Raw genomic sequence first — 21343 nt, 5'->3', positions numbered from 1 at the left:
TGAATATGGTTAAATGTTACCAGTCCCCCAACAATATGTATGAGTTTATCCCTGGGAGATAAGTAGGCAACCCAACTACATGCTTTGCCATTTGTGCATGACCCTATCTCATAATTTTATCCATAGGATGACCTTGTAAAATACCCTGAAGATTATTAAAGTACATACAGTTCCTGTATGTCTGAAATATTAAAAAGAAAAGTCTGTTAAACCTACTATCTCCCAGGGATAAACTCTGATATTTTACAAAAATGGATAATCTAAAGAGGGCATTGGCCGACAAAGATGAGTATCCATAAAATGGAAAATAACTCTGAAAATGAAATTCAAGTTGAATGTAAATGGAATTATAGAACAGCTGATGGTGGGAATGTTGACACTGCTGCTGTTTGACTCTAGTGGTGCAGCCAGAGGACTTAGGAGTGGTGAACTTAAATGATGTAAATGAGGAAAAGGAACATGACAGAAGGATGAAGATGTCTCAGAGGAAGTGACACTGGCCAAAAATTGCACAATAAAGGAACTTTCAGAGATATTTTGATACTGAAAGCAGAAAGGATAAAATGTTGGAAATAGATCCAAAGTTAGAAAGGAGGATAACAATTTGCCAAGGTATAGAAGAGATGATTTCTCCATATTGTAAGTTAGATGAGCAAAAGAAGGCAAGCACTGTTCAAACTACTCTTGATTTGCTTTTCACAAAGAAATAACACTTTAATTCTCAATGTTTCTGTTTTAAGATATACTGTATTAAATAAAGTTTTACAATTTTTTGTTTCCCTATACTTTTATAACTGATAGTAAGTTTTTAATATTTTGATAATTTTTTAAAGAACATGAAACAATTGTAATTTTTCCCATTGACAATGATTGCTTAAGATGCTTGGTCATTTTTACAGTTTTGTACTAATGTGCAAAGTGAGATCTCCCTGTAGTTATCACTCTTGGTAGCAAGCTCCTTGAGGTTGCGAGGGTGCTGAGAGGTGTTCAATCAATAGTGACTTATTTGAACATTGGTACTTAGGATGAAACTATTGATCAGACCTGCATGTGTTTATAGAACAAAGCTTAGAAAAATTATGCCTCTTGCTTATAAAAGCAAAGCTATGTATGATAGCTATCAAATTGATCATTCTTTAAATGCTACCAATAGCTGTCAATCCTTCATTCTCCCTTTTAAGTGTCTTGTAACATTTACATATAGTCCAAAAAAAATTTTTTTTTTCAGCACATAGCTATAAAGCTGCTGCTTCAGTGCCAAAGGTGGCCTTAGATTTAGGGTGGAGAAAGAGGAAAAAACAGTTAGCAGAAGAGCAGTGGGAGAGGTAGGGTAAATTACAGGGGCATAATTTGATTCTAGTATCTCGTATACATTGCTGTAGCTCTGTAACAAATAACTATTAATTGTACTGACAGGTTTAGCACAGAAACACTATTTATTTATATTCACAGTCCTAGAGTCTAGGGTATATTTACATAATTAACACAAATATTCTGAAAGCACTAATAATCACATTGACCCCATCTCAATTTTATCCATAGGATGACCTTGTAAAATACCCTGAAGATTATTAAAGTACATATAGTTCCTGTATGTCTGAAATATCCATTAAAAAGAAGTCTGTTAAACCTGACAACCTATTCTACTTGGGTACCAGGAGCAGGAAAGTTTTGTTTTGTTGTTTTTTTAAATATCTTGGAATTATTATGAGATAACAAATAATGCAGAATGAGGCCCCATGCTGGGAAAAGTGTCCAAGATAGATGAAAACAATTTCTAAATATGCATATTTAAATGCAAACCAGCAGTTGGAGAAGACTATTATACAAAGAAATTATCACGTGTATTTTATAGCTCACACTGGGAATAAGAATGTGACCCACCACTGCTAAGGGTTTAAAACATAGCATATTTGGACCACTTAAAAGCAACTTCTTCCAGGAATTGATAGTTGCAGAAGTTCTCTGACAGACATGTTGCTTTGACACTTTCCATGGAATCATCATTCAGAAAAAAATTAAATATGCATAATAGCACATTACAAATGTTGGAAGAGGACATATATGCCAAATTATATTTTCCAATCATGTTTGTGGTAAATGAAAATCATTTTGAAGAAACATATTAAAATATTTTATGGAATTCCAGAATCCTTTCTTCCTTCACGATATCTTCTACTTTTGCTGTTCCATTTCTTTATTTTTAGTCCCATGATTTTATTTGCATAAATGTGTAGCTTGAATGGGCCATGGACTGGCTGTAAGATAAGTCTCACTGGGCTGGGAGTCAGAACACTCAGGTTATAATTCTAATTTGTCAGTTTAGTGACGCTGAAGGAGTCAACTAAGTTCTTTAAACTGTTCTTATCTGTAATACTGAAAATAAGAGAAAACAGAACTATATATTGTAGGGTTCCTTCCAACTCCAATTTCTCCCAGTCCTTCTGTTCTAAGTTGAGTGATCTCCAATGCAAAGCTATGTTGGTGTGTCAGAACACCCTGGGACTCTATGCGTTGCTTCTTTTTGATTCGGTGATAGAAGATGGCCTGTGACCATGCTGACATATCAAAAATGTAATTGGGAGTAGATAATAAAGCTATCTGGATTGATGCAAGGTTAGAAGAAAGGAATAATACACCTCTTTTGATGCCACTCACAAAGATGTATCAGACTGTGAAGGAGAACAATTCACCAAACTAGAAGGAAATGATTATGTATGCAGAAAATGCTAGAAGTTGTTTACATACAGCTCTCATTAGTCATAACTGCCCAAGCAATATTAACTTTTCTATGCTAGTTATTAACTGTTAAATTTATCCTGTTAAATTTATACTGATTCCTAGCTAATGGTTTAGAAACCAAGAATCCATAGAGTTGTATTGCACTGATAAAGATGGGATCACAGAAGATATTTATTATATATTGTTACCTTTAAAGTAACTTTTGTAATTTTCAAAGTACTTTCGTACTTTCACATACTTTCTATCTCAGCATCACAAATCTAAAAGGTAGGGAGGACAGGTTTTTTTTTTTTAAATGGTCAAAAAACTTATATTTAGAATTTGCCAGCTGGACTAACTTTAGATGATCCCAGTCTGATCAGGGTGTTGACCTCTGCCACTTCAACGTCACAGAGCTTACTCACAGCCTGTTTGCTCTGGTGCTTGTTGGCCCTGACATCCACAATGAACACAAGTGTGTTGTTGTCTTCAATCTTCTTCATGGCTGACTCAGTGGTCAGGGGGAACTTGATGATGGCACAGTGGTCAAGCTTGTTTCTCTTGGGGGTGCTTGTCCAAGGGTATCTGGGCTGTCTTCTGAGATGCAGCATCTTAGGCTGCTGGAATGTGGGTGAAGTGTGGCTCTTCTTTTTCTTGTGGCTGTGGACGCCTTTCAGGACAGCCTTCTTGGCTTTCAAAGCCTTTGCTTTGGCTTCGGTTTTGGGAGGGGCAAGGGTTACTTTTTCGCTTTTGGCGCCATCTTTGTGAAAAGGAGGACAAGTTTTAACACCCCCAGATTCTAGATGAAGAATATGAGGCTCAGAGACATTAAGGGGTAGCCTTGATGTTGAAAGATCAGAGGTTTGTAAATGGTGAAGTGGGGGCTGGGCTGAGGTATTCTTACTGCTAGTCCAGTGCCCTTTCGCCATCTTACACCAAATGATGCTGACAGACCGTGCAGATGGATCAGGAGACCACACAGGAACAACTTACCTGGAAATTCTCACTCAGACCTTTTGAATCAATGACTTAAAGCTGACTGCCAGCTGCTGAGATGTGGAGCAGTTGAGGCATAAGGAGAGAAGCCCACACAAATGTGCATCTGGCATTAAACAAAAAACAATTTTGCAAACTCCCAGTCACAAAAAGGATAGTACCTAGGCTTCTACACCCATAAAGCAGTCACAGGCAGTCATGTCTTTTGACTATAGGCTTTTAGAATATGATTAGATAAACTTGTTTAAAGTTTCTTTTCTCTTTTAATAAAAATCATTAGGTAGATTCAAAAGGGTCACCCACAATATTGTTTAGTATTCAAATGTACCAGAATTTTTCTAAGTGTTCCAAAATTGCCAGTGCTAGCTCATCAGTTATAAGTCATCCATTTTTCTTTCAACATTTCCTTTAACTCTATTTTCTAATGTAGTGGTCTGACAAAAAGGATTTGAAAAATATGAGATATACCAAACTTCAAGATTATTAATTTTTTTCTTTCACCACCTTATTTTTCAGAATTTGAGACCAAACCCTAATCTAAAAGTTTTTACATTTAACCTTTGACATTTTATTCACTACATAAAACTACCTTTTCCATTTAGGCACATTTGCTTTTCTTTTTCATAGAAATAAATATCTTGGCCATTTACATACTGCTGTGAACACTGCTCAGGCTGACTTCATTACAACAGGGAATCAGTTTAGAAAAATATTTACATTCGAAGGTGCTTAACCATTTTATATAAAATATCTTTAATTTGTGCAGATGAAGCATTATTTAAATAACTTTTCCACAGATGATAGAAATGCCACCTCAAACTCCTGATCAGAGAATCTGCTGACAGATGCACGGGCATTTTTTCTGATTTGGAGTCTCTTTTCCGCAGACATGGAAAGAATATGAGCCATAGTCTCAGCATAACCTTCTTCACTTTCAGCCAGAAATCCAGTTATATCTCCTTCGTGAGGAACTACAATGTCAAGCTTTGGCCCCCCTGAATTGTGTGCAAGGATAATTGTGCCAGCTGCCATACACTCCACAATTCCTGAAAAAGACACAAAAAAAGGTATTTATTTATTTAGTACATTTATCAAAACAAGGATGAGCAGAATACCCGTAAAATTTTATGAAACTCATGAGAGCTTTAATTAAATTTCTGTAGGTCTATATATTTGCTCCTTTAACTTTCATGGTGGAAAATGAAATAATTTTGAGTGTTTTAGTTCTCAAAACTTCACAATAATGTTGCTTGATTCTTAAAACAGACAAGTAGATGAAAGAACAGGATACAAGAAACATATATAGTGCAGATAATGAAACAAAGTTGAAGACTAGAGAATGTTAGCAAGATGTTAGATAATAGGTTTAGATAGGTATTGAAAGATAAAAATATGTCAAAAGTAAAATTTTAAGAGTTCAACTTACAACATTAGCAGAAAAAAGAAAACAGTAAACCACCTTAGTGAAGCATGTTACCACCGGTGTTTATGTTACTGCCTGGATTTCTGACACACTTATATGAGACTTGGGTGTCCAACAGTAGTACTGAGCTAAATGGAAGTTGCAGTTAAGTTTCTGCCAAATGAAATACATGAGAAGTATAAATTACTCTAGCCAGCATTTCTTAACTGTATTCCTTGAGAGAACTGAGCCCTTCAGAAAATGATTTAAGTGACCGTTTTCTCAATTCTCCCAAGAATGGCACATACTGATATTCTAGAAGCAAAGGAGAGAAATTAAATCATAACTTTTTCTTTAACACTGGCAAAATACCTACAGAACAGAATACAGAGCCTCTGTACTTTCTCAGAGGCTTCAGTTCTAATCCGGTTTATCCTCTCCCTCCAGCATCTCCGACCTCTCCCTCTCTACTGGCCCCTTCCTATGAGCACTTATGCCAGTTCAAACTCCTAAAAACAAAGGACACACACATACATGTTCCTCCTCAGGGCACATGTCCTCCTCTGGCCAATGTCTCTTTTCATCTCCTTTTCACAGATAAACCTACTGAAAGTGTGGCTCACACTCACTCAATTCCACTTGCTCACCTTTTACTCAATATCTGACCTACCACAATTGGACTTTTGCTTCCACTTCTCCATTCAAACTACTCTTGCCCAGGTCACCAATGACTTCCTTACCTTACCCAGCATCTGGACAGCACTGCGATCTGCTGCCCTTTCCCTTCTCCCCTCAACACTCTCTTCCTTGATTTCCAAGACACTGTACTCTGTCATATCAGTTTTCCTCCTCTCTGTGTCTACTCCTTCTCTTCCCTTGGCTGGCTTCCCTTCCTCTGCCCATTTCCTGTTACTGTCCTCCTATTTGGGACTAAGAGCCTCTTCTTGATCCACACATTTCCCCTAGGCCATCCTCTCCACTTCCACCTCAGTAACTACCCAGACAACAATTTCCCCATCTGTGTTTTTGGATCCGGTCCCTCTCCTGTACTTCAGACTCGTAAATACAACTGTTGTGCCCATTTTATGTGACCCACAGACAAGTCAAACTCTGCAAGTTCCAGTGGAAACTTCACTTATATGTTTTTCTATTTTCCCCTAATACCTAGCAGTGTGAGGCACAAAGTAGGCATTTGATAAATATATACTGAACCAAATTAAATATAAAAGAGTAGTTGATTCTATGAAAATGTATGCTTACCAGGAGCTCACCATAGAGACAGCAATTTGTTCCAGAATAAATAAGAAAGGCAAGGAGATTTAAGTTGAATGCTCATGATGGGATACGGCAGAGAGAAGAGGGGAGGCCATTTCAATAACAAGTGCAAAATCAATATAAGAACGAAATGAATCACTGTGAGAAGCCCCTCAGGAGACAGTGGTTCTCAAATTTTGGTGCACACACACACACAAAAATCCCGAGAAATGTTTTCAAAATACTTTTACTGGGGACCCATCCAGAGATTCTAATTTGATAGTTTGCTGGGATTAGTGCAGGCCTAGGAATCTGTACCAATATGTAGATGGGTTAGATGGGGAGAGGGGGCCAGAAAATGTGGTAGTTAAGAGCAGGGGCTAACTAGATTAGATGCCAGCTCTACCACCACACTGCGGGACTGACTTTGGGCAAGTTCTAAACCTCTTTGTGCCTGAGTTTCCTCATTTATAAAATGGGAATAAAAACAAAGCCTATCAAATAGGGTTTTAGAGAGGATTAAATTTGATAATACTTGTAAAGGCTGTGACACAGCACCCCCCACCCTTGCACACACACACTAAGTGATCAATATTAGCTATTATCATTAACTACTATCCAACAGAGTTCTCAAATGAGGAAATCGTAATTGGTGGACTGAAGAAAGAGAATTAGGATTTGATGCAAACTTTCAGACTATTATCATTTTATCAAAACAACCTAAAATGTACATTGCATAGCACCAAACAAGTTTAAAGGAAAAACTCACCAATCCCAAAATGCTCATTCCACATGGTATGAAGACCAACTGTTGCCTCAGACAAGTAATTCTTTAATTCATCAAATGGAATATTTATTTTAAATTCCACATCTTCTTGAACTCCTAGAGCCTCAGATAGCCTTTTCAGTTGGTTTACCCTAAACTCATCATCTTTGTTACGACAACCTCCAATGAGAACAAGTTTAAGTGAAGGAAGTGACTCAGCTGTCTTGTTATCCAGTAATTTAGCAAAGGCTCTGATCTGTAAAGAATGATTCTTTTCAGGCCTGAACTGACCAATGGAAACTAGTAAATGTCCCGGGGTCATCTTTTTCTCATATAAGGGAATGTCCAGAAATGTCTGCACATCACAAGGTGGATAAACAACATTAGTGCGATTCCCAGCCTTCCACAGTGAAAGAATATGGTTTAGTGTCCAAGAAGAATTGACCATGACAACATCACTGCAAGAACCTACAAGTCCGTAAACAAAAGCAAATAAATAGTAGTAGATGAGCTTTACTTTGCTGAGGAAAGGATTCCTGGTAATGAAGGCGGCATTATTAAATCCAACATTTTGATTCTTCACTACAGAGAGCATGTCAGTGCTGATAGTGGGATAATGAACATAGCTTCCGACTCGGCAAGCCCCTACAAACTTAAACAGAGGAAGTGTGAAAGCGTATCCCATGGAATCGATGTAGACATCAGGAACACACTGCATCAGAGCCTCCCAGCCAAGAACAATGGATCCTAGACTTTGGCCCAGCAAGGTAAAGTGAGGATAGAGTGAATCTTCCACAAGGTAGCGTTTTCTTAAGAAAACAAACTTCACTGGGTAAATTAATCTGATGTTAAATCTTCTGAAAGCACCTTCCAGTATCTGTTCACCACTGACATGAACATCACCAGTATAAACAACATAAACTGCTTCAGGATACCTGAAACAGAATATATGCAAGAATTTCATTAGTTTAGGTCAAAATTAAGTAAAAAAAAGTTGCAGATAACTATTTTCTCACAGAGAGAAGCTTATTTTTACACTAAAAAAAAGGTTTCTGCTGTTTATCACTCACTGCATTTGGACTACTGACCCCATCCTTTCCTGAATCATCCACTCCCCTATAACTAAAATGTTAGTCGTTCAAAATGAGACTGTGTCTTTAAACAGAGGAGACACCAATAAAAATTGCTGACTTGTGAATAAGATGTTTTCATTTTTATGAAAGAGTCACAGGTTTATTTTGACAACTTTCTCAGTATAAAAGTGGTACTGAAATATTAATAAAATACTCATAATACTCATAAGGAGTTACAATTCACTGAAGAAATCTTCAGACAGGATTATAATGCTAAAGCATTACTTGGCATTTTTATCTGAGAAAAAACAAAAAGGTTTTAAAAGCTAGATCTTGTGTATCACAAATATGATATAGTTTATAATGACTATAACTGAAAGTATACTCTTTGGCCTCCCTCTGATTGTGTTTATAATTATCCTTTAAGTCATAAAACATTTATTAAGTATCTACTATGAGCTGCTAGGTGCTGGGAACACAAGAATGAGCGAAAGTCTTTATCCTCAGAAGCTTAGACTGGTGGAGAAAACAGATATATTAATATAACAAATAACTGCAAAACGGCATGGTATGAGAGGTGTTGCTGAAGATAGCCACAGGATGCCATGGGAGCCTAAAGGGTGAGCACTAAACTGCCCCCTTCCCCCAGTCATTTCATGCCTTTAAAATGAAGAAAAAAAAAAAAATTATCATCTTGGGTAGATTAAAGATGGTCACAAATTCTTTGACTCTTTTCCCATCTATAGGAATCTATGAGATCTATGTCCCCTCCCTGAATAATGGTGGGTTCTGTGACTGCTTTGACTGACAGAATAGGGCAAAAGTGACATTGTGTCAGTTTGTGCACCCAGGCTCTAAGAGTCTGGCAGCTTCTAATTCCTGTGTCCTGATTGTTCACTCTAAGGGAGTCAGCTGTCATGTAAGAACTCCAGCTATCCTGAGACCACCATGTTGTACACAAGCCCAAGCTAGCCATGTGGAGAGACTGCTTAGAGAGGGGGAGGGGAAGGGAGAGAGATACCTGACCAGCCCCCAGCTGTTCCAGTCATCTCAACATCCTAACCCAGGAATCAGCAATATGAGTGAAGAAATCTTCAGGTATCTGCAATGAGCAGCCCCTCAAAATATAATAATAAATTGTTTTTTTAAGCCGTAAGTTCTGGAGTGGTTTGTAATGCAGCAACAGATTATCAGAATGTCATCTTTCTGATTAACACCCTTATATGGCTTTCCCTAACATTACAATAAAATGTAAACTCCTTACCTGCTCACTCAAATCCTACACGATCTGGGCCCTGCCTCCCTCTGTCACCTCCCTTCCTCTCTCAACCTTGCCTACCAGGCTTCAGCCATCCTGGCCTTCCTTTCTTCAAATAAGCCAAGCTCCTTCCAGCCTTAGGAACTTGCAGCAGTTGCTCCCTCTGCTTTGAACTCTCTTTCCTCATCTTCACTGTCCTTTCATAAGGCAGGCAGTACAGCTCATGATTTAGAAAATGGACTCTAGTCCCTCAGTTTCCTTGCTTGTCAAATGAGGATAATGTAACAACCTCCTATGGTTGTTTTGGGGATTAAGTTAATACACATAAAACACTAGAAACGATGCTCGGCATATACGCCTGGCGCGTAGTAAATACTGTATTTTTTGTCATTTGGATCTCAGTTAAGTATCATCTCCTCAGACATTTTCCCCTGGCCACTCAGTCTAAAATAAAATATCAAGTTATTCTCATATTACCCAGATTTTAACTTTTAAAAGTCTGTTTGATAACATTCTTTGTTTGGTATCTTGTCTCTCCAACTAAAATTAAGGTGTCTGAGAGAGGGACTTGATCTATCTTGTTTACTTCTTTAATCTCAACTCTAAGAACAGTGCCTGATGCAGGTCCCAAATAAGCATTGCTAGACTGAATGAAAAGTGGACTGTAGCTGATGCTGAGTCCCGAAAGACTTGTAGGAATTAATTGAGGGAGAAAAAGATAAGTTCAGAAAAACGGAACACTACAAGGAAAGGCAAGGAATCTAGAGAGAGCATACTGCTTTGGGGGAGCTGCTCCCAGGACGTTATGCTGGAGTAAAATACATTTGAAGGAGCATGGAGGGTGAGAAACAAAATGTAACAGGAGCAAGATGAAAAAGTACCTTGTGTGTCTTCCTAATTATTTGGAAATTTCTTCCTGAAGGGAGGTTGATTGTAGTAGGGGCACTGGGAAGTATGTGTACAGATATCATGAAACTTTACCAAGTCCCTAAAGAGCCAGATCATCCAGTTAGGGAGACAAAGTAGATGCAGGGAGTTAGGAGAGGGATAGAGTAGTATGGACTAGAGTGGGGAGGGCCTCAAGGAGGTGGGAATCGAGCTGGGATTTAAGAGAATTGTTTGGATTTAGGCCATCACAGAAGATGGCAGAGCAAATATCAGAGTGGTGGCTGGAAGCCAGGAAGGGCCAAGAATAACAGAAATGTGTATCTAAGGGAATTACATGCAAAGGCTTTGGAACTCAGTGAAGGGCATGTGCTAGGAAGTAGGGAGACCAGGAGGGGAAAATCCTTTTCCTCATATGACAAAACAATAACGAAACTATACTTCACAGTGCATTTTGCTTTCTAAAATAGAATCATAAAATATTTTGGGGGTGGGAATGGGGAGGAAGGAGCCTAAAATATTAACTGACATGTAACATCATACTCCTTCTAATATGGTAACTTACTTAAGCCTATCCAACTGGTAATGATATCATTTAGAATCAAATTTTCACAGAGATTATTTCCTGTGTGCCACCAGTGACTAAAAAATTCAGGTTTAAAGTGCTTTGCGGTTCTTGACTATTTAATCTTGTCTCCACAGACTCTCCCAAGATGACTGGTTATGGTCACTAAATTATATCATAAAAGGGCAGATCCTTTTCCTGTTTCTTTATCATATTAACTAAAATTCAACAGGCTCTTGCAAGGCATGTGGGCACATAAGAGAGGGATTTCCTTGTTGAAGAATGTTAAGAAAGGAAATTACTGGTTATGAATAAGGGTACTAAAGAAAGATGAATTTCTGGGTAATATTTTTAAAGAAATAGTAACAATATAAAAAATCACCTAAGAAAGATGCATACCTACTTTTTCTGCAGAGCCCTTAAGGCACACCATAAAACTCTCTCTCCTCCTCCGCCAGCATTGCAGTACGGATGAAAAAATGCAATCACCATTTGATTTTTCCCATTTTTGCTAGTTGACGATTTTTTCTTTCCCTGTAAGTGCAGTCTGATTCCCCAAAGGACAAGGACCAAACATACACATAAAGCTCCACATACCTTCAGCCCAGGTAAGAATAATGAATAAAAAAACCTGAAACGAGAGGAAAGGTGAAAATCAATATGAAGGCCATTAAAAACAAACAAACTACAAACTAAAGTCTACTTTTACATATCCACTTTATATATTAATAACAATGACAGGAAATTTTTATAGTTTACAAGTCTGCTTACAAAATACAAAGATGATTATTAAAATTCTAATGCTACGAATATCCAACATCAAAAGTGAAAGTCCCCTTTAATTCCAATCTCCAGCATCTAGCACAATTGAATATACTTTTTCTTTTTAAAGAGCAGTAAAAATTAATGTTGAGCCACCTTTATCCTAATTCAGTATATGTGTTAAGGGATTAAAAACACATTTAATTATTAACCTAAAGAAGACATGATTTGGAAGAGCATCTGACCCTCAAAATGACAATATGTAACTCAAAGGAAGGTGTCTTCTGAGTGAAAATATTCCATTAGTTAAAAGTTTGGCAAGATGTATTGTATGGTGTGTGAATACATTTCAATAAAACAGCTTAAAAAAACATAAAAAAGGATTCAGTAAAACAAACAAAAAAAAGTTTGGTGAGGTAGTAAATCATTTTTATTCTCTCACTTTACCACAAGGAGAACAATTTCTGGGGTAAGAGGAACAGTTTTGCATTTGATTTGTTTACAGGACCTTAATAACACTGCCTTCCTTTATATGCCTCTGAAGGAGTTGCCAAAATTCCACTACTGTACAAATTAACGCATATTAGCAAACTTTCTCACGAATTAGCTATTGAAAGGGTCTCGATTGCTACCAGGTAGACGGAAGCTCCTCAAAGGCAAGGAGTGGATCTTTTCACTACCATATATCCCCAAGTCTAGCCTAATGCCTAGCACAGAGAAGACATGCAGTAAATATTTGCTGACAATGCAAGATTTCATTACCTCTTAGGGTTAAAATAATTTTTCAAGGATTTGGCCATTATAGTTGATACCTAACTTAATTTTTTTATATTCTTACAAAGGATTTCTAAGGATTTATCTATCTCATAAATGAGGATTTATTTATCTTAGAAAGCATTTGAGGGGCTTATACGACATAAAACCAGTAAGATACCAAAACCTAAATAATCAAAAGTCAGGACTAGGGAAAATATAGGATTAAAAGTGGGACTGGGGGGCACAGATATGCAGTCTCTAAATATATACACAGTAGTGAACAGCAGATTGGGTTCTCAACTGCTGAGAGACCAACGCATATGGGGAATCCTTTGTGTAGTTACATAATTTTCATTATCCATGAGCAGAAAATATATGAATTTAGTTCTGAAATAAATTTCTCATATGGATTTCCTATTATGAACAAGTGTATCACTTGAAAAGGTATTTAAGTCTTTAAGATGACTTGGCCTTGGGACACTTTTGTACTCTTAAAATAAATTACTGAGGACTCCATACAGTGTTTGTTCACATCAGGGTTCCTCAACTTTGGCACTAATGACATTTGGAACCAGATAATTCTTCATTGTGGTTGGTTGTTCTGTGTATTGTAGGACATTTAGCAGTTTCCTTAGCCTTGACCAGTAGCATCTCCCAAACTGGACAATCAAAAATATCTCCATACCTTGCCAAATGTCTTCTAGGGGGAAAATCACCCCTGGTTAAGAACCACTGGTTTACATTGATTATATCTATCAATATTTACTCTGTTAGAAATGAAAGCTGAGGAATTTTTAAAAATTATTAATTCATTAAAAATAACACTAAACTCATTACATATTAACATATACTTTTTAATAAAAAGTAATTATATTTTCCAATGCAAAATAAGAAATTGTAAGAAGGGCGTCACTGTTTTACAGTTTTGCAACTCTCCTTAATATCTGGCTCAACAGAAGATAACTGCCTTCTCATATCTACTGCATTCTGTGTTTTGGTTGAAAGATATGAAGAAAATTCAGTTTCACACAGATATGTAGTAAGAAGAAGGAGTAGTATATTTTTTTAAAACTTTTCAGATAGTTACAGATATTTTTCTTTGATACTATATCAAATTAAACAAGTAGCAATTACTTAAAGGTCAGTTGCTACATGGAATCTTATACCCTATCAATGACTTTTTCATTTTCTGTTATTTTAAAATTTATTGGTCTATCTCGTACTTTGACTGGATCTTTTACCTATAAATGATTTTGTAATATTATGAAGTGATTATCTGGAAAATATTGGTTCTTGACCTTCTAAATGTTGACACACTTCATTACTCAATACCCAAAAAATCACATTTGTTAATATCACCACCAATCTCATCAAGAAAATCTTAGTATTAGGAGGTGTTCAAGCATAGAATGGTAGATACAAGTTTTCCAAAATTCTAATTTTCACTTGAAACCTCAAACATTGTCATTGACAATAAATTCTGTCACCTGTTTTCTCTGAAGTGATGGGGTCACTTCATTCGTTTTCAAGAATATGTCTGCCACATACCCAAGTAAGGAATACAATAGTTTGCCCCAGTTGTTTTTTTTTTAAATAACAATGGTGTTCCATGAAAAGCGTGTCTAATTTAGCTGGCACCTTACATAATCATACAAAAGCTTTTCCTCTAGACAATCAACATCCTTCAATACACAGCAGAAGTGTTTTATGTGCACTCCTCACTTCATTAAATAAAATATTTAAAAAGATGTAGCCTCATGATGTGGGACACGACTCCCAGGAATGAGCCTGGCCCTGGCAGTGAGGGATTGAAAATACCTAATTGACCAAAGAGAGGAAAAAGAAAGGTAACAAACTGAGGTCCCAGTGGCTGAGAGATTCCAAATAGAGTCGAGAGGCTATCTTGGAGGTTTCTCTTATGCAAGCTCCAGCTAGACATCCACATGGCCACAGTATGCCATGCCCTTACCAAAAGTAGTCCCCAAATACCTACGTCCCTACCTGAGATTCCAGAAAAAATTCACTAAGTTTTATCTCTCAGAAACTTAAATCCACCAAAGTGTTCCTATGCCAAACAAGTCCCCAAATCCAAAAGTAACAGCCTCTTTAAAAACAATCAGATGCAGCCTGCTTCCCCATACTGTCAACACCCTCTTTCAATATGAACAAGTTAGAGTGCTCACTGTCTAACCCCTGAAAACAGAGAAAGAGATTAAGTGAGAGGAAGGGGTAGCAACAAACAAGATAAGATTGAACAAAAGTATATGAATACTGAAATTTTATATAAATATATATATATGTATTTTTTAGATGCTGGGGTATTGGAATAGCTGGAAGGAGGTAAATGACATGGTGGAACTGTAATCCATAACATTCTTGAAACTTGCTCTATAGCTACTCGTTCAACTGTGCTTTGAAACTCTTCACCTTTCTGTATATACCCTGTATTTCATAATTAAGGAAAAGAACTGAAACTGTGGACTCGTAACCCAATTTTTGAAATTACTTATATAACTGCTTGTTGAGCTGTAAAATGAATGTTAACACCTTTTGATATATTTTATAATAATGGAAATAGCTGAGGTTGTGGAACTGTGACCCATGACATTCTTTGAAACTTGCTCCCTAACTACTTGTTAATTAGTACTTTGAAAGTCATCACTGTTATGTATGTATGTTCAAGTTCACAATAAAAAAATGCATTAAAAAAAAGATGTGGCCTCAAGGTTCGAGATTTAATAAAATCACTAATTTTTATTGTTATATCAAAGACTTCTGCCCCATCAGTGCAAATGTCAACACAGAGAAAAAGGTAAACGTTATCTTAATATGATTATAAAAATAGTTTTGATCACCAGGACCCCCTGAAAGGGCCTCAGTGGCCCCCAGGAGTCCATGGACCACACTTTGAGAACCACTGCCTTAAAGAATGAATGGAGTGTGACAGAAGGAATAAGATTTATTTGTCAGTTATTTACCATTTGGAATGTATCAGTTCATAAAAGCAAAATTATGTAGGGTAGTTTGCTTTCCCAGGACAAGTCTTCAAAAGCCTGTTTTATTTAAAATGCTGCTGACCCACAGACTAAAGATTTTTCAAGACATTTTCTTCAAACGGATTGATCTAGATGCAAAATTCATGTGCTAGGTTTTTCAAATTGAAATATTTAATTTAAAGTCAGGTGAAAAAAACCTAATTAATGACTAAAGATGAATCAGTCCTTTATATTAGTCTGATCAGTTTCAAAGATAAACTTACAGGTTCTAAAAATAAATTTATTAAACTCTCTACAGTGCTTGCACATCAGAATTACCTATTTTAGACTATGTTTAAAAATAACTAAAATATGTGCCGTATTCACCTATATTTAAACACAAAGCTTTAAAAAGATAACTGTTACCAACAATGAGTCATTCTTTCAGCAAACATTTATTTAGCCATTACTAAGTGCAAAGTACAAGGTTAGAAATACTCCAAAAGAACATGAAGGGTCTGCAAAAAGACTTTCAGAATGTTTTAAATAATATTACAGAATTTGAAGCAGGGAAAAACATGAAGGGTCTGAAAAAAGACTTTCAGAATGTTTTAAATAATATTACAGAATTTGAAGTAGCCAGACAAAAATGAAGAAGCAATACTTGAACTTTGGAGACAATATTTATATACTGCTATTCAGGAAGCTATACTGTTAATTACAAATTTTCAACCTGAACGAAAAAGTGCAGGTGTTAAAAGAACTGGGTAGGTAGACTATGATACGTCTTCTGTTTCTTCAATGTAGGGCAAGACGTTCAAAATAGAGCAGTATTGCAACAACAAATGTAGGAAAAAGTCTGGGAGTTTCCACCCCACCGCAAATGTCAACAGTAGTTAACTCCTGGCATTCCTGGCGCCTTTTCTTTTTTTTCTCACCTGTTTCCTAATTTTTCTAAAATGTATTGCATGCTTAAAAAAGATAAGGATAATACAATTTTATATAACTATTCTTACATCAATTATGAAAACACTGGATAAAGCAGAAGAGTCAACATAAACTTTATATGCAAGTGACAGCTGTTAAAAATGTCATTTTTGGTGAGTTAGCGAGGAGAAACTAGGATTAACGAGGGACGATCCCGTTTCTCCTAGTCCACAAAAAAAGACGCGACAGATGGGGAAAAGACTCGTGGCTCAGTCACACAGAAAATGAGGAATGAATATGAATAATTTATGACCGACTACTTGGAGTGCGAACAAGAGAAAGGAAAAGGTGAAGCAGGGAAGGAAACTGGAATCCACTCCAGCAGTGGGGCTGGGGAAGAACGCCCTGTCTACTCCTGCCTACCCAGACCCCAAGGGCACAGGAGAAAACGCTCACGAGCCTTGAGGAAACACCCTAGATTCGTGGCAGGCCCTTCCCCGCAAACTTTGGCTGCACCGAGAGGGCAAAGACATTCGCAGAACAGACAGCGCCTGCGAGCCCACAGCACTCACTCCTCACCTCAACGACTCGCACAGACACCAACCCCCGTCGGCCGCCGCCATCTTCTACCGACCCCCGAACTTAGGAAGCGCTTACCCGTCCTTCTTCCCTATTGGCTCCCGGGGAAGCGTGCGTAATTCTCGGACCGACTACGAGTTCCAATTGGTTGCTGCCAGCAGCTTCCCACGGCGTCCCAGCCAATAGGGTCTGCTGAGGCGTGGCTACCACGAGTCCCGCCCCCGTGGGCGGAACGTCGTGAGGGGTGGCCGTGCGGGGGCGTGGCTCCGAGGGACCGCGGGTTCTCCCGCCCCGCCCCGCCCCCATCCAAGCCCCCGCGGGGCGCTCCCGCCTCCAGGCCCAAGCCCGCCGCTCCAGAGGCCAACGGGAAGCTCTTTCGCGGCCCTGATCGATTTTCCAAGTGCAGAGTTCACCCCCGTCGCGGCTGTCGCCTGGGGATTCAGCGGCTCACGGGAGCCAGGCATCCCCGCCGCCCGCCCCCTGCGCCACGCTGTCCCTTCGGCATCTCCGCTGGGGTGCGCCGCGCTCGCCCGCTCTTCCTCTCCAAGCCCGAGTCCAGGGCGCACCGTTCCGAGGTAGCGGAGACGGGGGAGGGCGGCCACCCCGGGATTCTGCCCCGACCGGGGAGCCTGAGGCTCCGCCCGAACCAGGACCCCCTCCGGATGTGGGTGAGGGTCCGAGGCCGACCCGCCCCTCCGGCTCCGATCCCGGCGTCCCCCGAGGGGCCTGGGCGCGGCGGTACGCGCGCTGGGGTCCACGGACACGCGCAGCTTGGAGTAGCCCTCGGGGTCGGGGGTCTGGATCCCCTCGTTCCGCTCCCAGCCCCGTCCTCGGGTTAGAGCCAAGCCGCGAAGATGCCTTCCACACCCCGCACCTCTTCTCCACCGACCAGGTGACCTTTGGGCTCTGGGCCGGGTTAGGGAAGAAATCGGTTGCTCCGAAGGAAGATGCCTGGGCAGGAAGGACAGATTCCTGCCAGAGAAGGCGCGCGTCGGCAAGTAAGTCTCCTCCTCCCCCCACCCTGCGCTAGGCGCCCACCCGGCCCTCCCTGAAGCCCCTGCGCCTCTACTCTCTTCCTGGGGGTGTGCGGGGAAGGCTGAGCGCGGGAGCCTCAGCACGGGGGATGTAGTTTGGAAGAAAATCACCTTTGCCAAGGGCGTGTCCTCAACTTTCGCAGGAACAGCTTAGAAAGAATCCAGCACTTTTCTGTACATCTTTATGCTGTCAAGGGGTCTGATGCCTGGAGAGGTAGAGTGTCGAGATGCTATGTTAGAGCAGTAATTGCCCAAAACGATTGAAAAATTAGTTATCTGAAGTTGTTCAGAGGACGGCGTCTGGACCCTTTATGGTCTGTCTAGGTCCTGCAACTGGCTTTTTTTTTCTTTTCCCCCTTTTAAATAACTATTTTGAATTGATTTTAATTATAGAAGTAGTACATTCAAGCAGTCTCTTAAAAACGCAAAAGGTACAGAAATATTTAGTATGAAAAGCAGATGTCTCCCAATCCCTTTTCTTTTCCTGTACATGTATGTATTCAGTCATTCAGCAAGGACTTACTGAAAACTTACTGTGTTTCAGGTACTGTGTTGGGAGCTGAGACTATGTGGGTTAACACCATATATGTATACGTGTGTGTGTGTATGGGAGAACTTTTTAGTTGTTTGTGTGGTTTTAAATTTTTTGTTTGTTTTATGTAAATGAGATCATATTGTTTGTATTCTGCAACTTTTTTCCAAGTTAATGTGTTTTAGAGATTGGCATTAGTAGATAAGCATCTGTCTTTTTCTGCTTAACCTCAGTGCAGTACAGATGCATCCGAGTTTGTTTATTGTTTTCCTGTGGACATTCTGGTTGTTTCCGTGTTTTTGTCTTCCCAAGCTGTAGCGGACATCCTGGTACATGATTCTTACTGATGTCATGTGAGTATTTCTTTAGGATGGATACCTGAACCTAGTTTGCTTGATCAAAGAGTGGGCTGTGTCTTTTCTACAGGAGACTGCTAAATTAATTTAACAATATTCCAGAAAATAGTCATATTGTAGTGAAATTCAACTAAGCCCTGGGGATATAGATATGAAAGAGAAGTGGATTTATGGGTGGAGGAAGCTGGCAAATAGATGATGCTAACAGCGGATGACTCCGAGTTTTATCAGAGCGTGGAGAGAGCACACTTCAGGGAGGAGTGGCTTGTACAGAGGAGGGGACACTTCCATCCTTGTACAGTGCCTCCATCTCTCTATCAGAAAAATGTTCTCCTCCTTCCACGTCACACTCAAGCCCTGCCGCCTCCTTGAACCCTTCTGTAGCTGCCCCTGCCCACATTGGCCTCACTCTTCTGGACTCCTGTGACAGTAGCTGTGCCGGTTTGAATGTATTATGTCCCCCAAAACACCATTATCTTTGATGCAGTCTTGTGTGGGCAGACGTATTAGTGTTGATTAGATTGTAATTTTTTGAGTGTTTCCGTGGAGATGTGACCCACCCAACTGTAGGTGATAATTCTGATTAGATAATTTCCGTGGAGGCATGGCCCTGCCCATTCAGCGTGGGCCTTGATTAGTTTACTAGAGCACTATTAAGCTCAGACAGAAGGAGCGAACTTGCTACAACCAAGAGGGACACTTTGAAGAATGCACCAGAGCTGAGAGAGGAGCTGCAGATGAGAGGCAGTTTGAAGATGGCCATTGAAAGCAGACTTTTGCTCTGGAGAACATAAGAGAGGACAAACGCCCCAAGAGCAACATTTTGAAGAATGCCATTTTGAAATACAACCTGGGAGAAAGCCATTTTGAAACCACAACTCTGGAGCAGACACCAACCACGTGCCTTCCCAGCTAACAGAGGTTTTCTGGACGCCATTGGCCATCCTCCACCGAAGGTACCCAATTGTTGATGCATTACCTTGGACACTGTATGGCCTTAAGACTGTAACTATGTAACCAAATAAACCCCCTTTGTAAAAGTCCATCCATTTCTGGTATTCCAGGTTGGTACATGCACAGTACGGCGCCCAGGGGCAAGGTGGGCAGCCTCTGCTGGAAGGAAGGGCTGCAGAAAGAATTTCAAGAGGAGCTGGTGCTTGGATTGGGTCTTGGAGGAGGATCAGGAGTTGGCAAGGGCATTGGGGCAGAGGAACCAGCATGTGCACAGGCCCGGATAATTGGACATCAAAAGTTTCATTTGCGGGCTCCAAGTGGCTTGGCAAGGCTGGAAGAGTATGGTGGAAGGCTCTGTTTATCAGGCAGAGGGGTTTAGATTTTATCCTGCAGACTCACCAAGCTTGAGCAAGAAGGAGCTGGAGGGAGCTGCTGGGAGACCTGTCAGAGCCTTTTGAAAATGACCAGCCCCATCCAGGGTGAAAGTGGCCGAAAAGCCTAAAAAAAAAAGAATTGGAAGTCGACTCTGTCCTTCTCTGATTCCCTGTGGAGTTGTCTTCATCATAGAGAACATAGGTTCTCTAGGCTCTTTTTTTAAACTTTTTATTTTGAAATGATTTCAGAATTATAAAAAAGTGGCAAAAATAATAAAAGGAATTCTTGCACGCTGCTTCACTTAGTTTCCCCAAATCTTACCGTATTACGTTTCCTTTGTCATTTTTTCTATATATGCATATCGCTTTTTTCCCTGAACCTTCTGACAGTTGCAGAAGTGATGCATGTTTACCCCTAAATACTTCATTGTATTTCCTAAAGAACAAAGATGTTTTCTTATGTGACTACAATAGCCCAAATCAGGAAATTAGCATTAATACAATACCCTGATCTGATGTGGAGATCTTAAGAGATCATCAGTTGCTCTAATCTCCTTAGGAATCTCCAGACTCTTGACTGTGTCAGAGGCCAGGGGTGGTCCTAAAGCGGCACAAGCAGAGATTGTGTTTGGTACTTGAATGGGGTGATGATGTCCCAGGAGTCAGAGGGCTGGATTTTAAGTGTCTTCATCTGACTGGCAGTTTCCTCTTGCTTGGAAGGTTGGAGACCCCATTTCCAGAAGGCTGCTCACGGTGGCATGGTGCAGATGGCAAGGAAGAGCCTGTGTTCAAGTACAGTCAATATCAGTTTAATCTCTAGGAGAAAACCGGAATCATTGCCAAGTGAAAGCCTGAAATGTCTGTCATTTTTTGTTGTTATTCTTCAGCCTTTTTTTCCCCATCTAAGTGAAAGGAGAAAGTCTGAGCAGGTGAAGGGTCACTGAGATAAAGTAGAGGGCAAAGGGAAAAGTGACTTTTTATTGTCGTAACTAACATTGCAAATATGACTTTTAAAATACCAGGAGTTCTGTGGCATGAGAACATAGCAGTTTTATTGGAGCTAATTCCCCCAGAAACTAAAAATCATTCTGCATTGGGCATTTGAAACATTAACAATTCTTTTAAAAATTATTATAAAAGTAATTTAACTTCATAACAAAAGCTTAGAACATAA

The 21343-nt window shown here is 39.5% G+C and overlaps 2 protein-coding genes across 3 annotated transcripts in view; one reads left to right on the top strand and one right to left on the bottom strand.

Annotated features, from left to right (window-relative positions):
• Positions 1 to 1417: 1417 nt before the first annotated feature.
• ALG11 (ALG11 alpha-1,2-mannosyltransferase) lies at positions 1418 to 16977 on the bottom strand. The gene is made up of 4 exons (XM_037800469.1): positions 16920 to 16977; positions 11324 to 11551; positions 7143 to 8074; positions 1418 to 4763 (listed from the first exon to the last, which is right to left on the bottom strand). The coding sequence occupies exons 1-4, from the start codon at positions 16961 to 16963 to the stop codon at positions 4492 to 4494; spliced, it is 1476 nt and encodes a 491-aa protein (XP_037656397.1). The 5' UTR covers positions 16964 to 16977; the 3' UTR covers positions 1418 to 4491.
• Positions 16978 to 17240: 263 nt separating this feature from the next.
• ATP7B (ATPase copper transporting beta) overlaps positions 17241 to 21343 on the top strand; it is a 93652-nt gene continuing 89549 nt past the window's right edge. Inside the window, exon 1 of one of the 2 annotated variants that reach the window (XM_037799958.1) lies at positions 17241 to 17494. Coding sequence is in view for 1 of the 2 variants with exons in the window: in XM_037799956.1 (XP_037655884.1) it covers positions 17867 to 17917 (51 nt within the window). In the remaining variant the exon portion in view is untranslated. Of the gene's footprint in view, positions 17495 to 17794; positions 17918 to 21343 lie in introns of those variants that run through there. The other variant, XM_037799956.1, reaches the window with a different exon arrangement.

Source organism: Choloepus didactylus, chromosome 12, assembly GCF_015220235.1.
Source record: "Choloepus didactylus isolate mChoDid1 chromosome 12, mChoDid1.pri, whole genome shotgun sequence".
In the NCBI taxonomy this organism is placed as follows: domain Eukaryota; kingdom Metazoa; phylum Chordata; class Mammalia; order Pilosa; family Megalonychidae; genus Choloepus; species Choloepus didactylus.
This window is presented reverse-complemented; position numbering and strand designations above follow the sequence as displayed.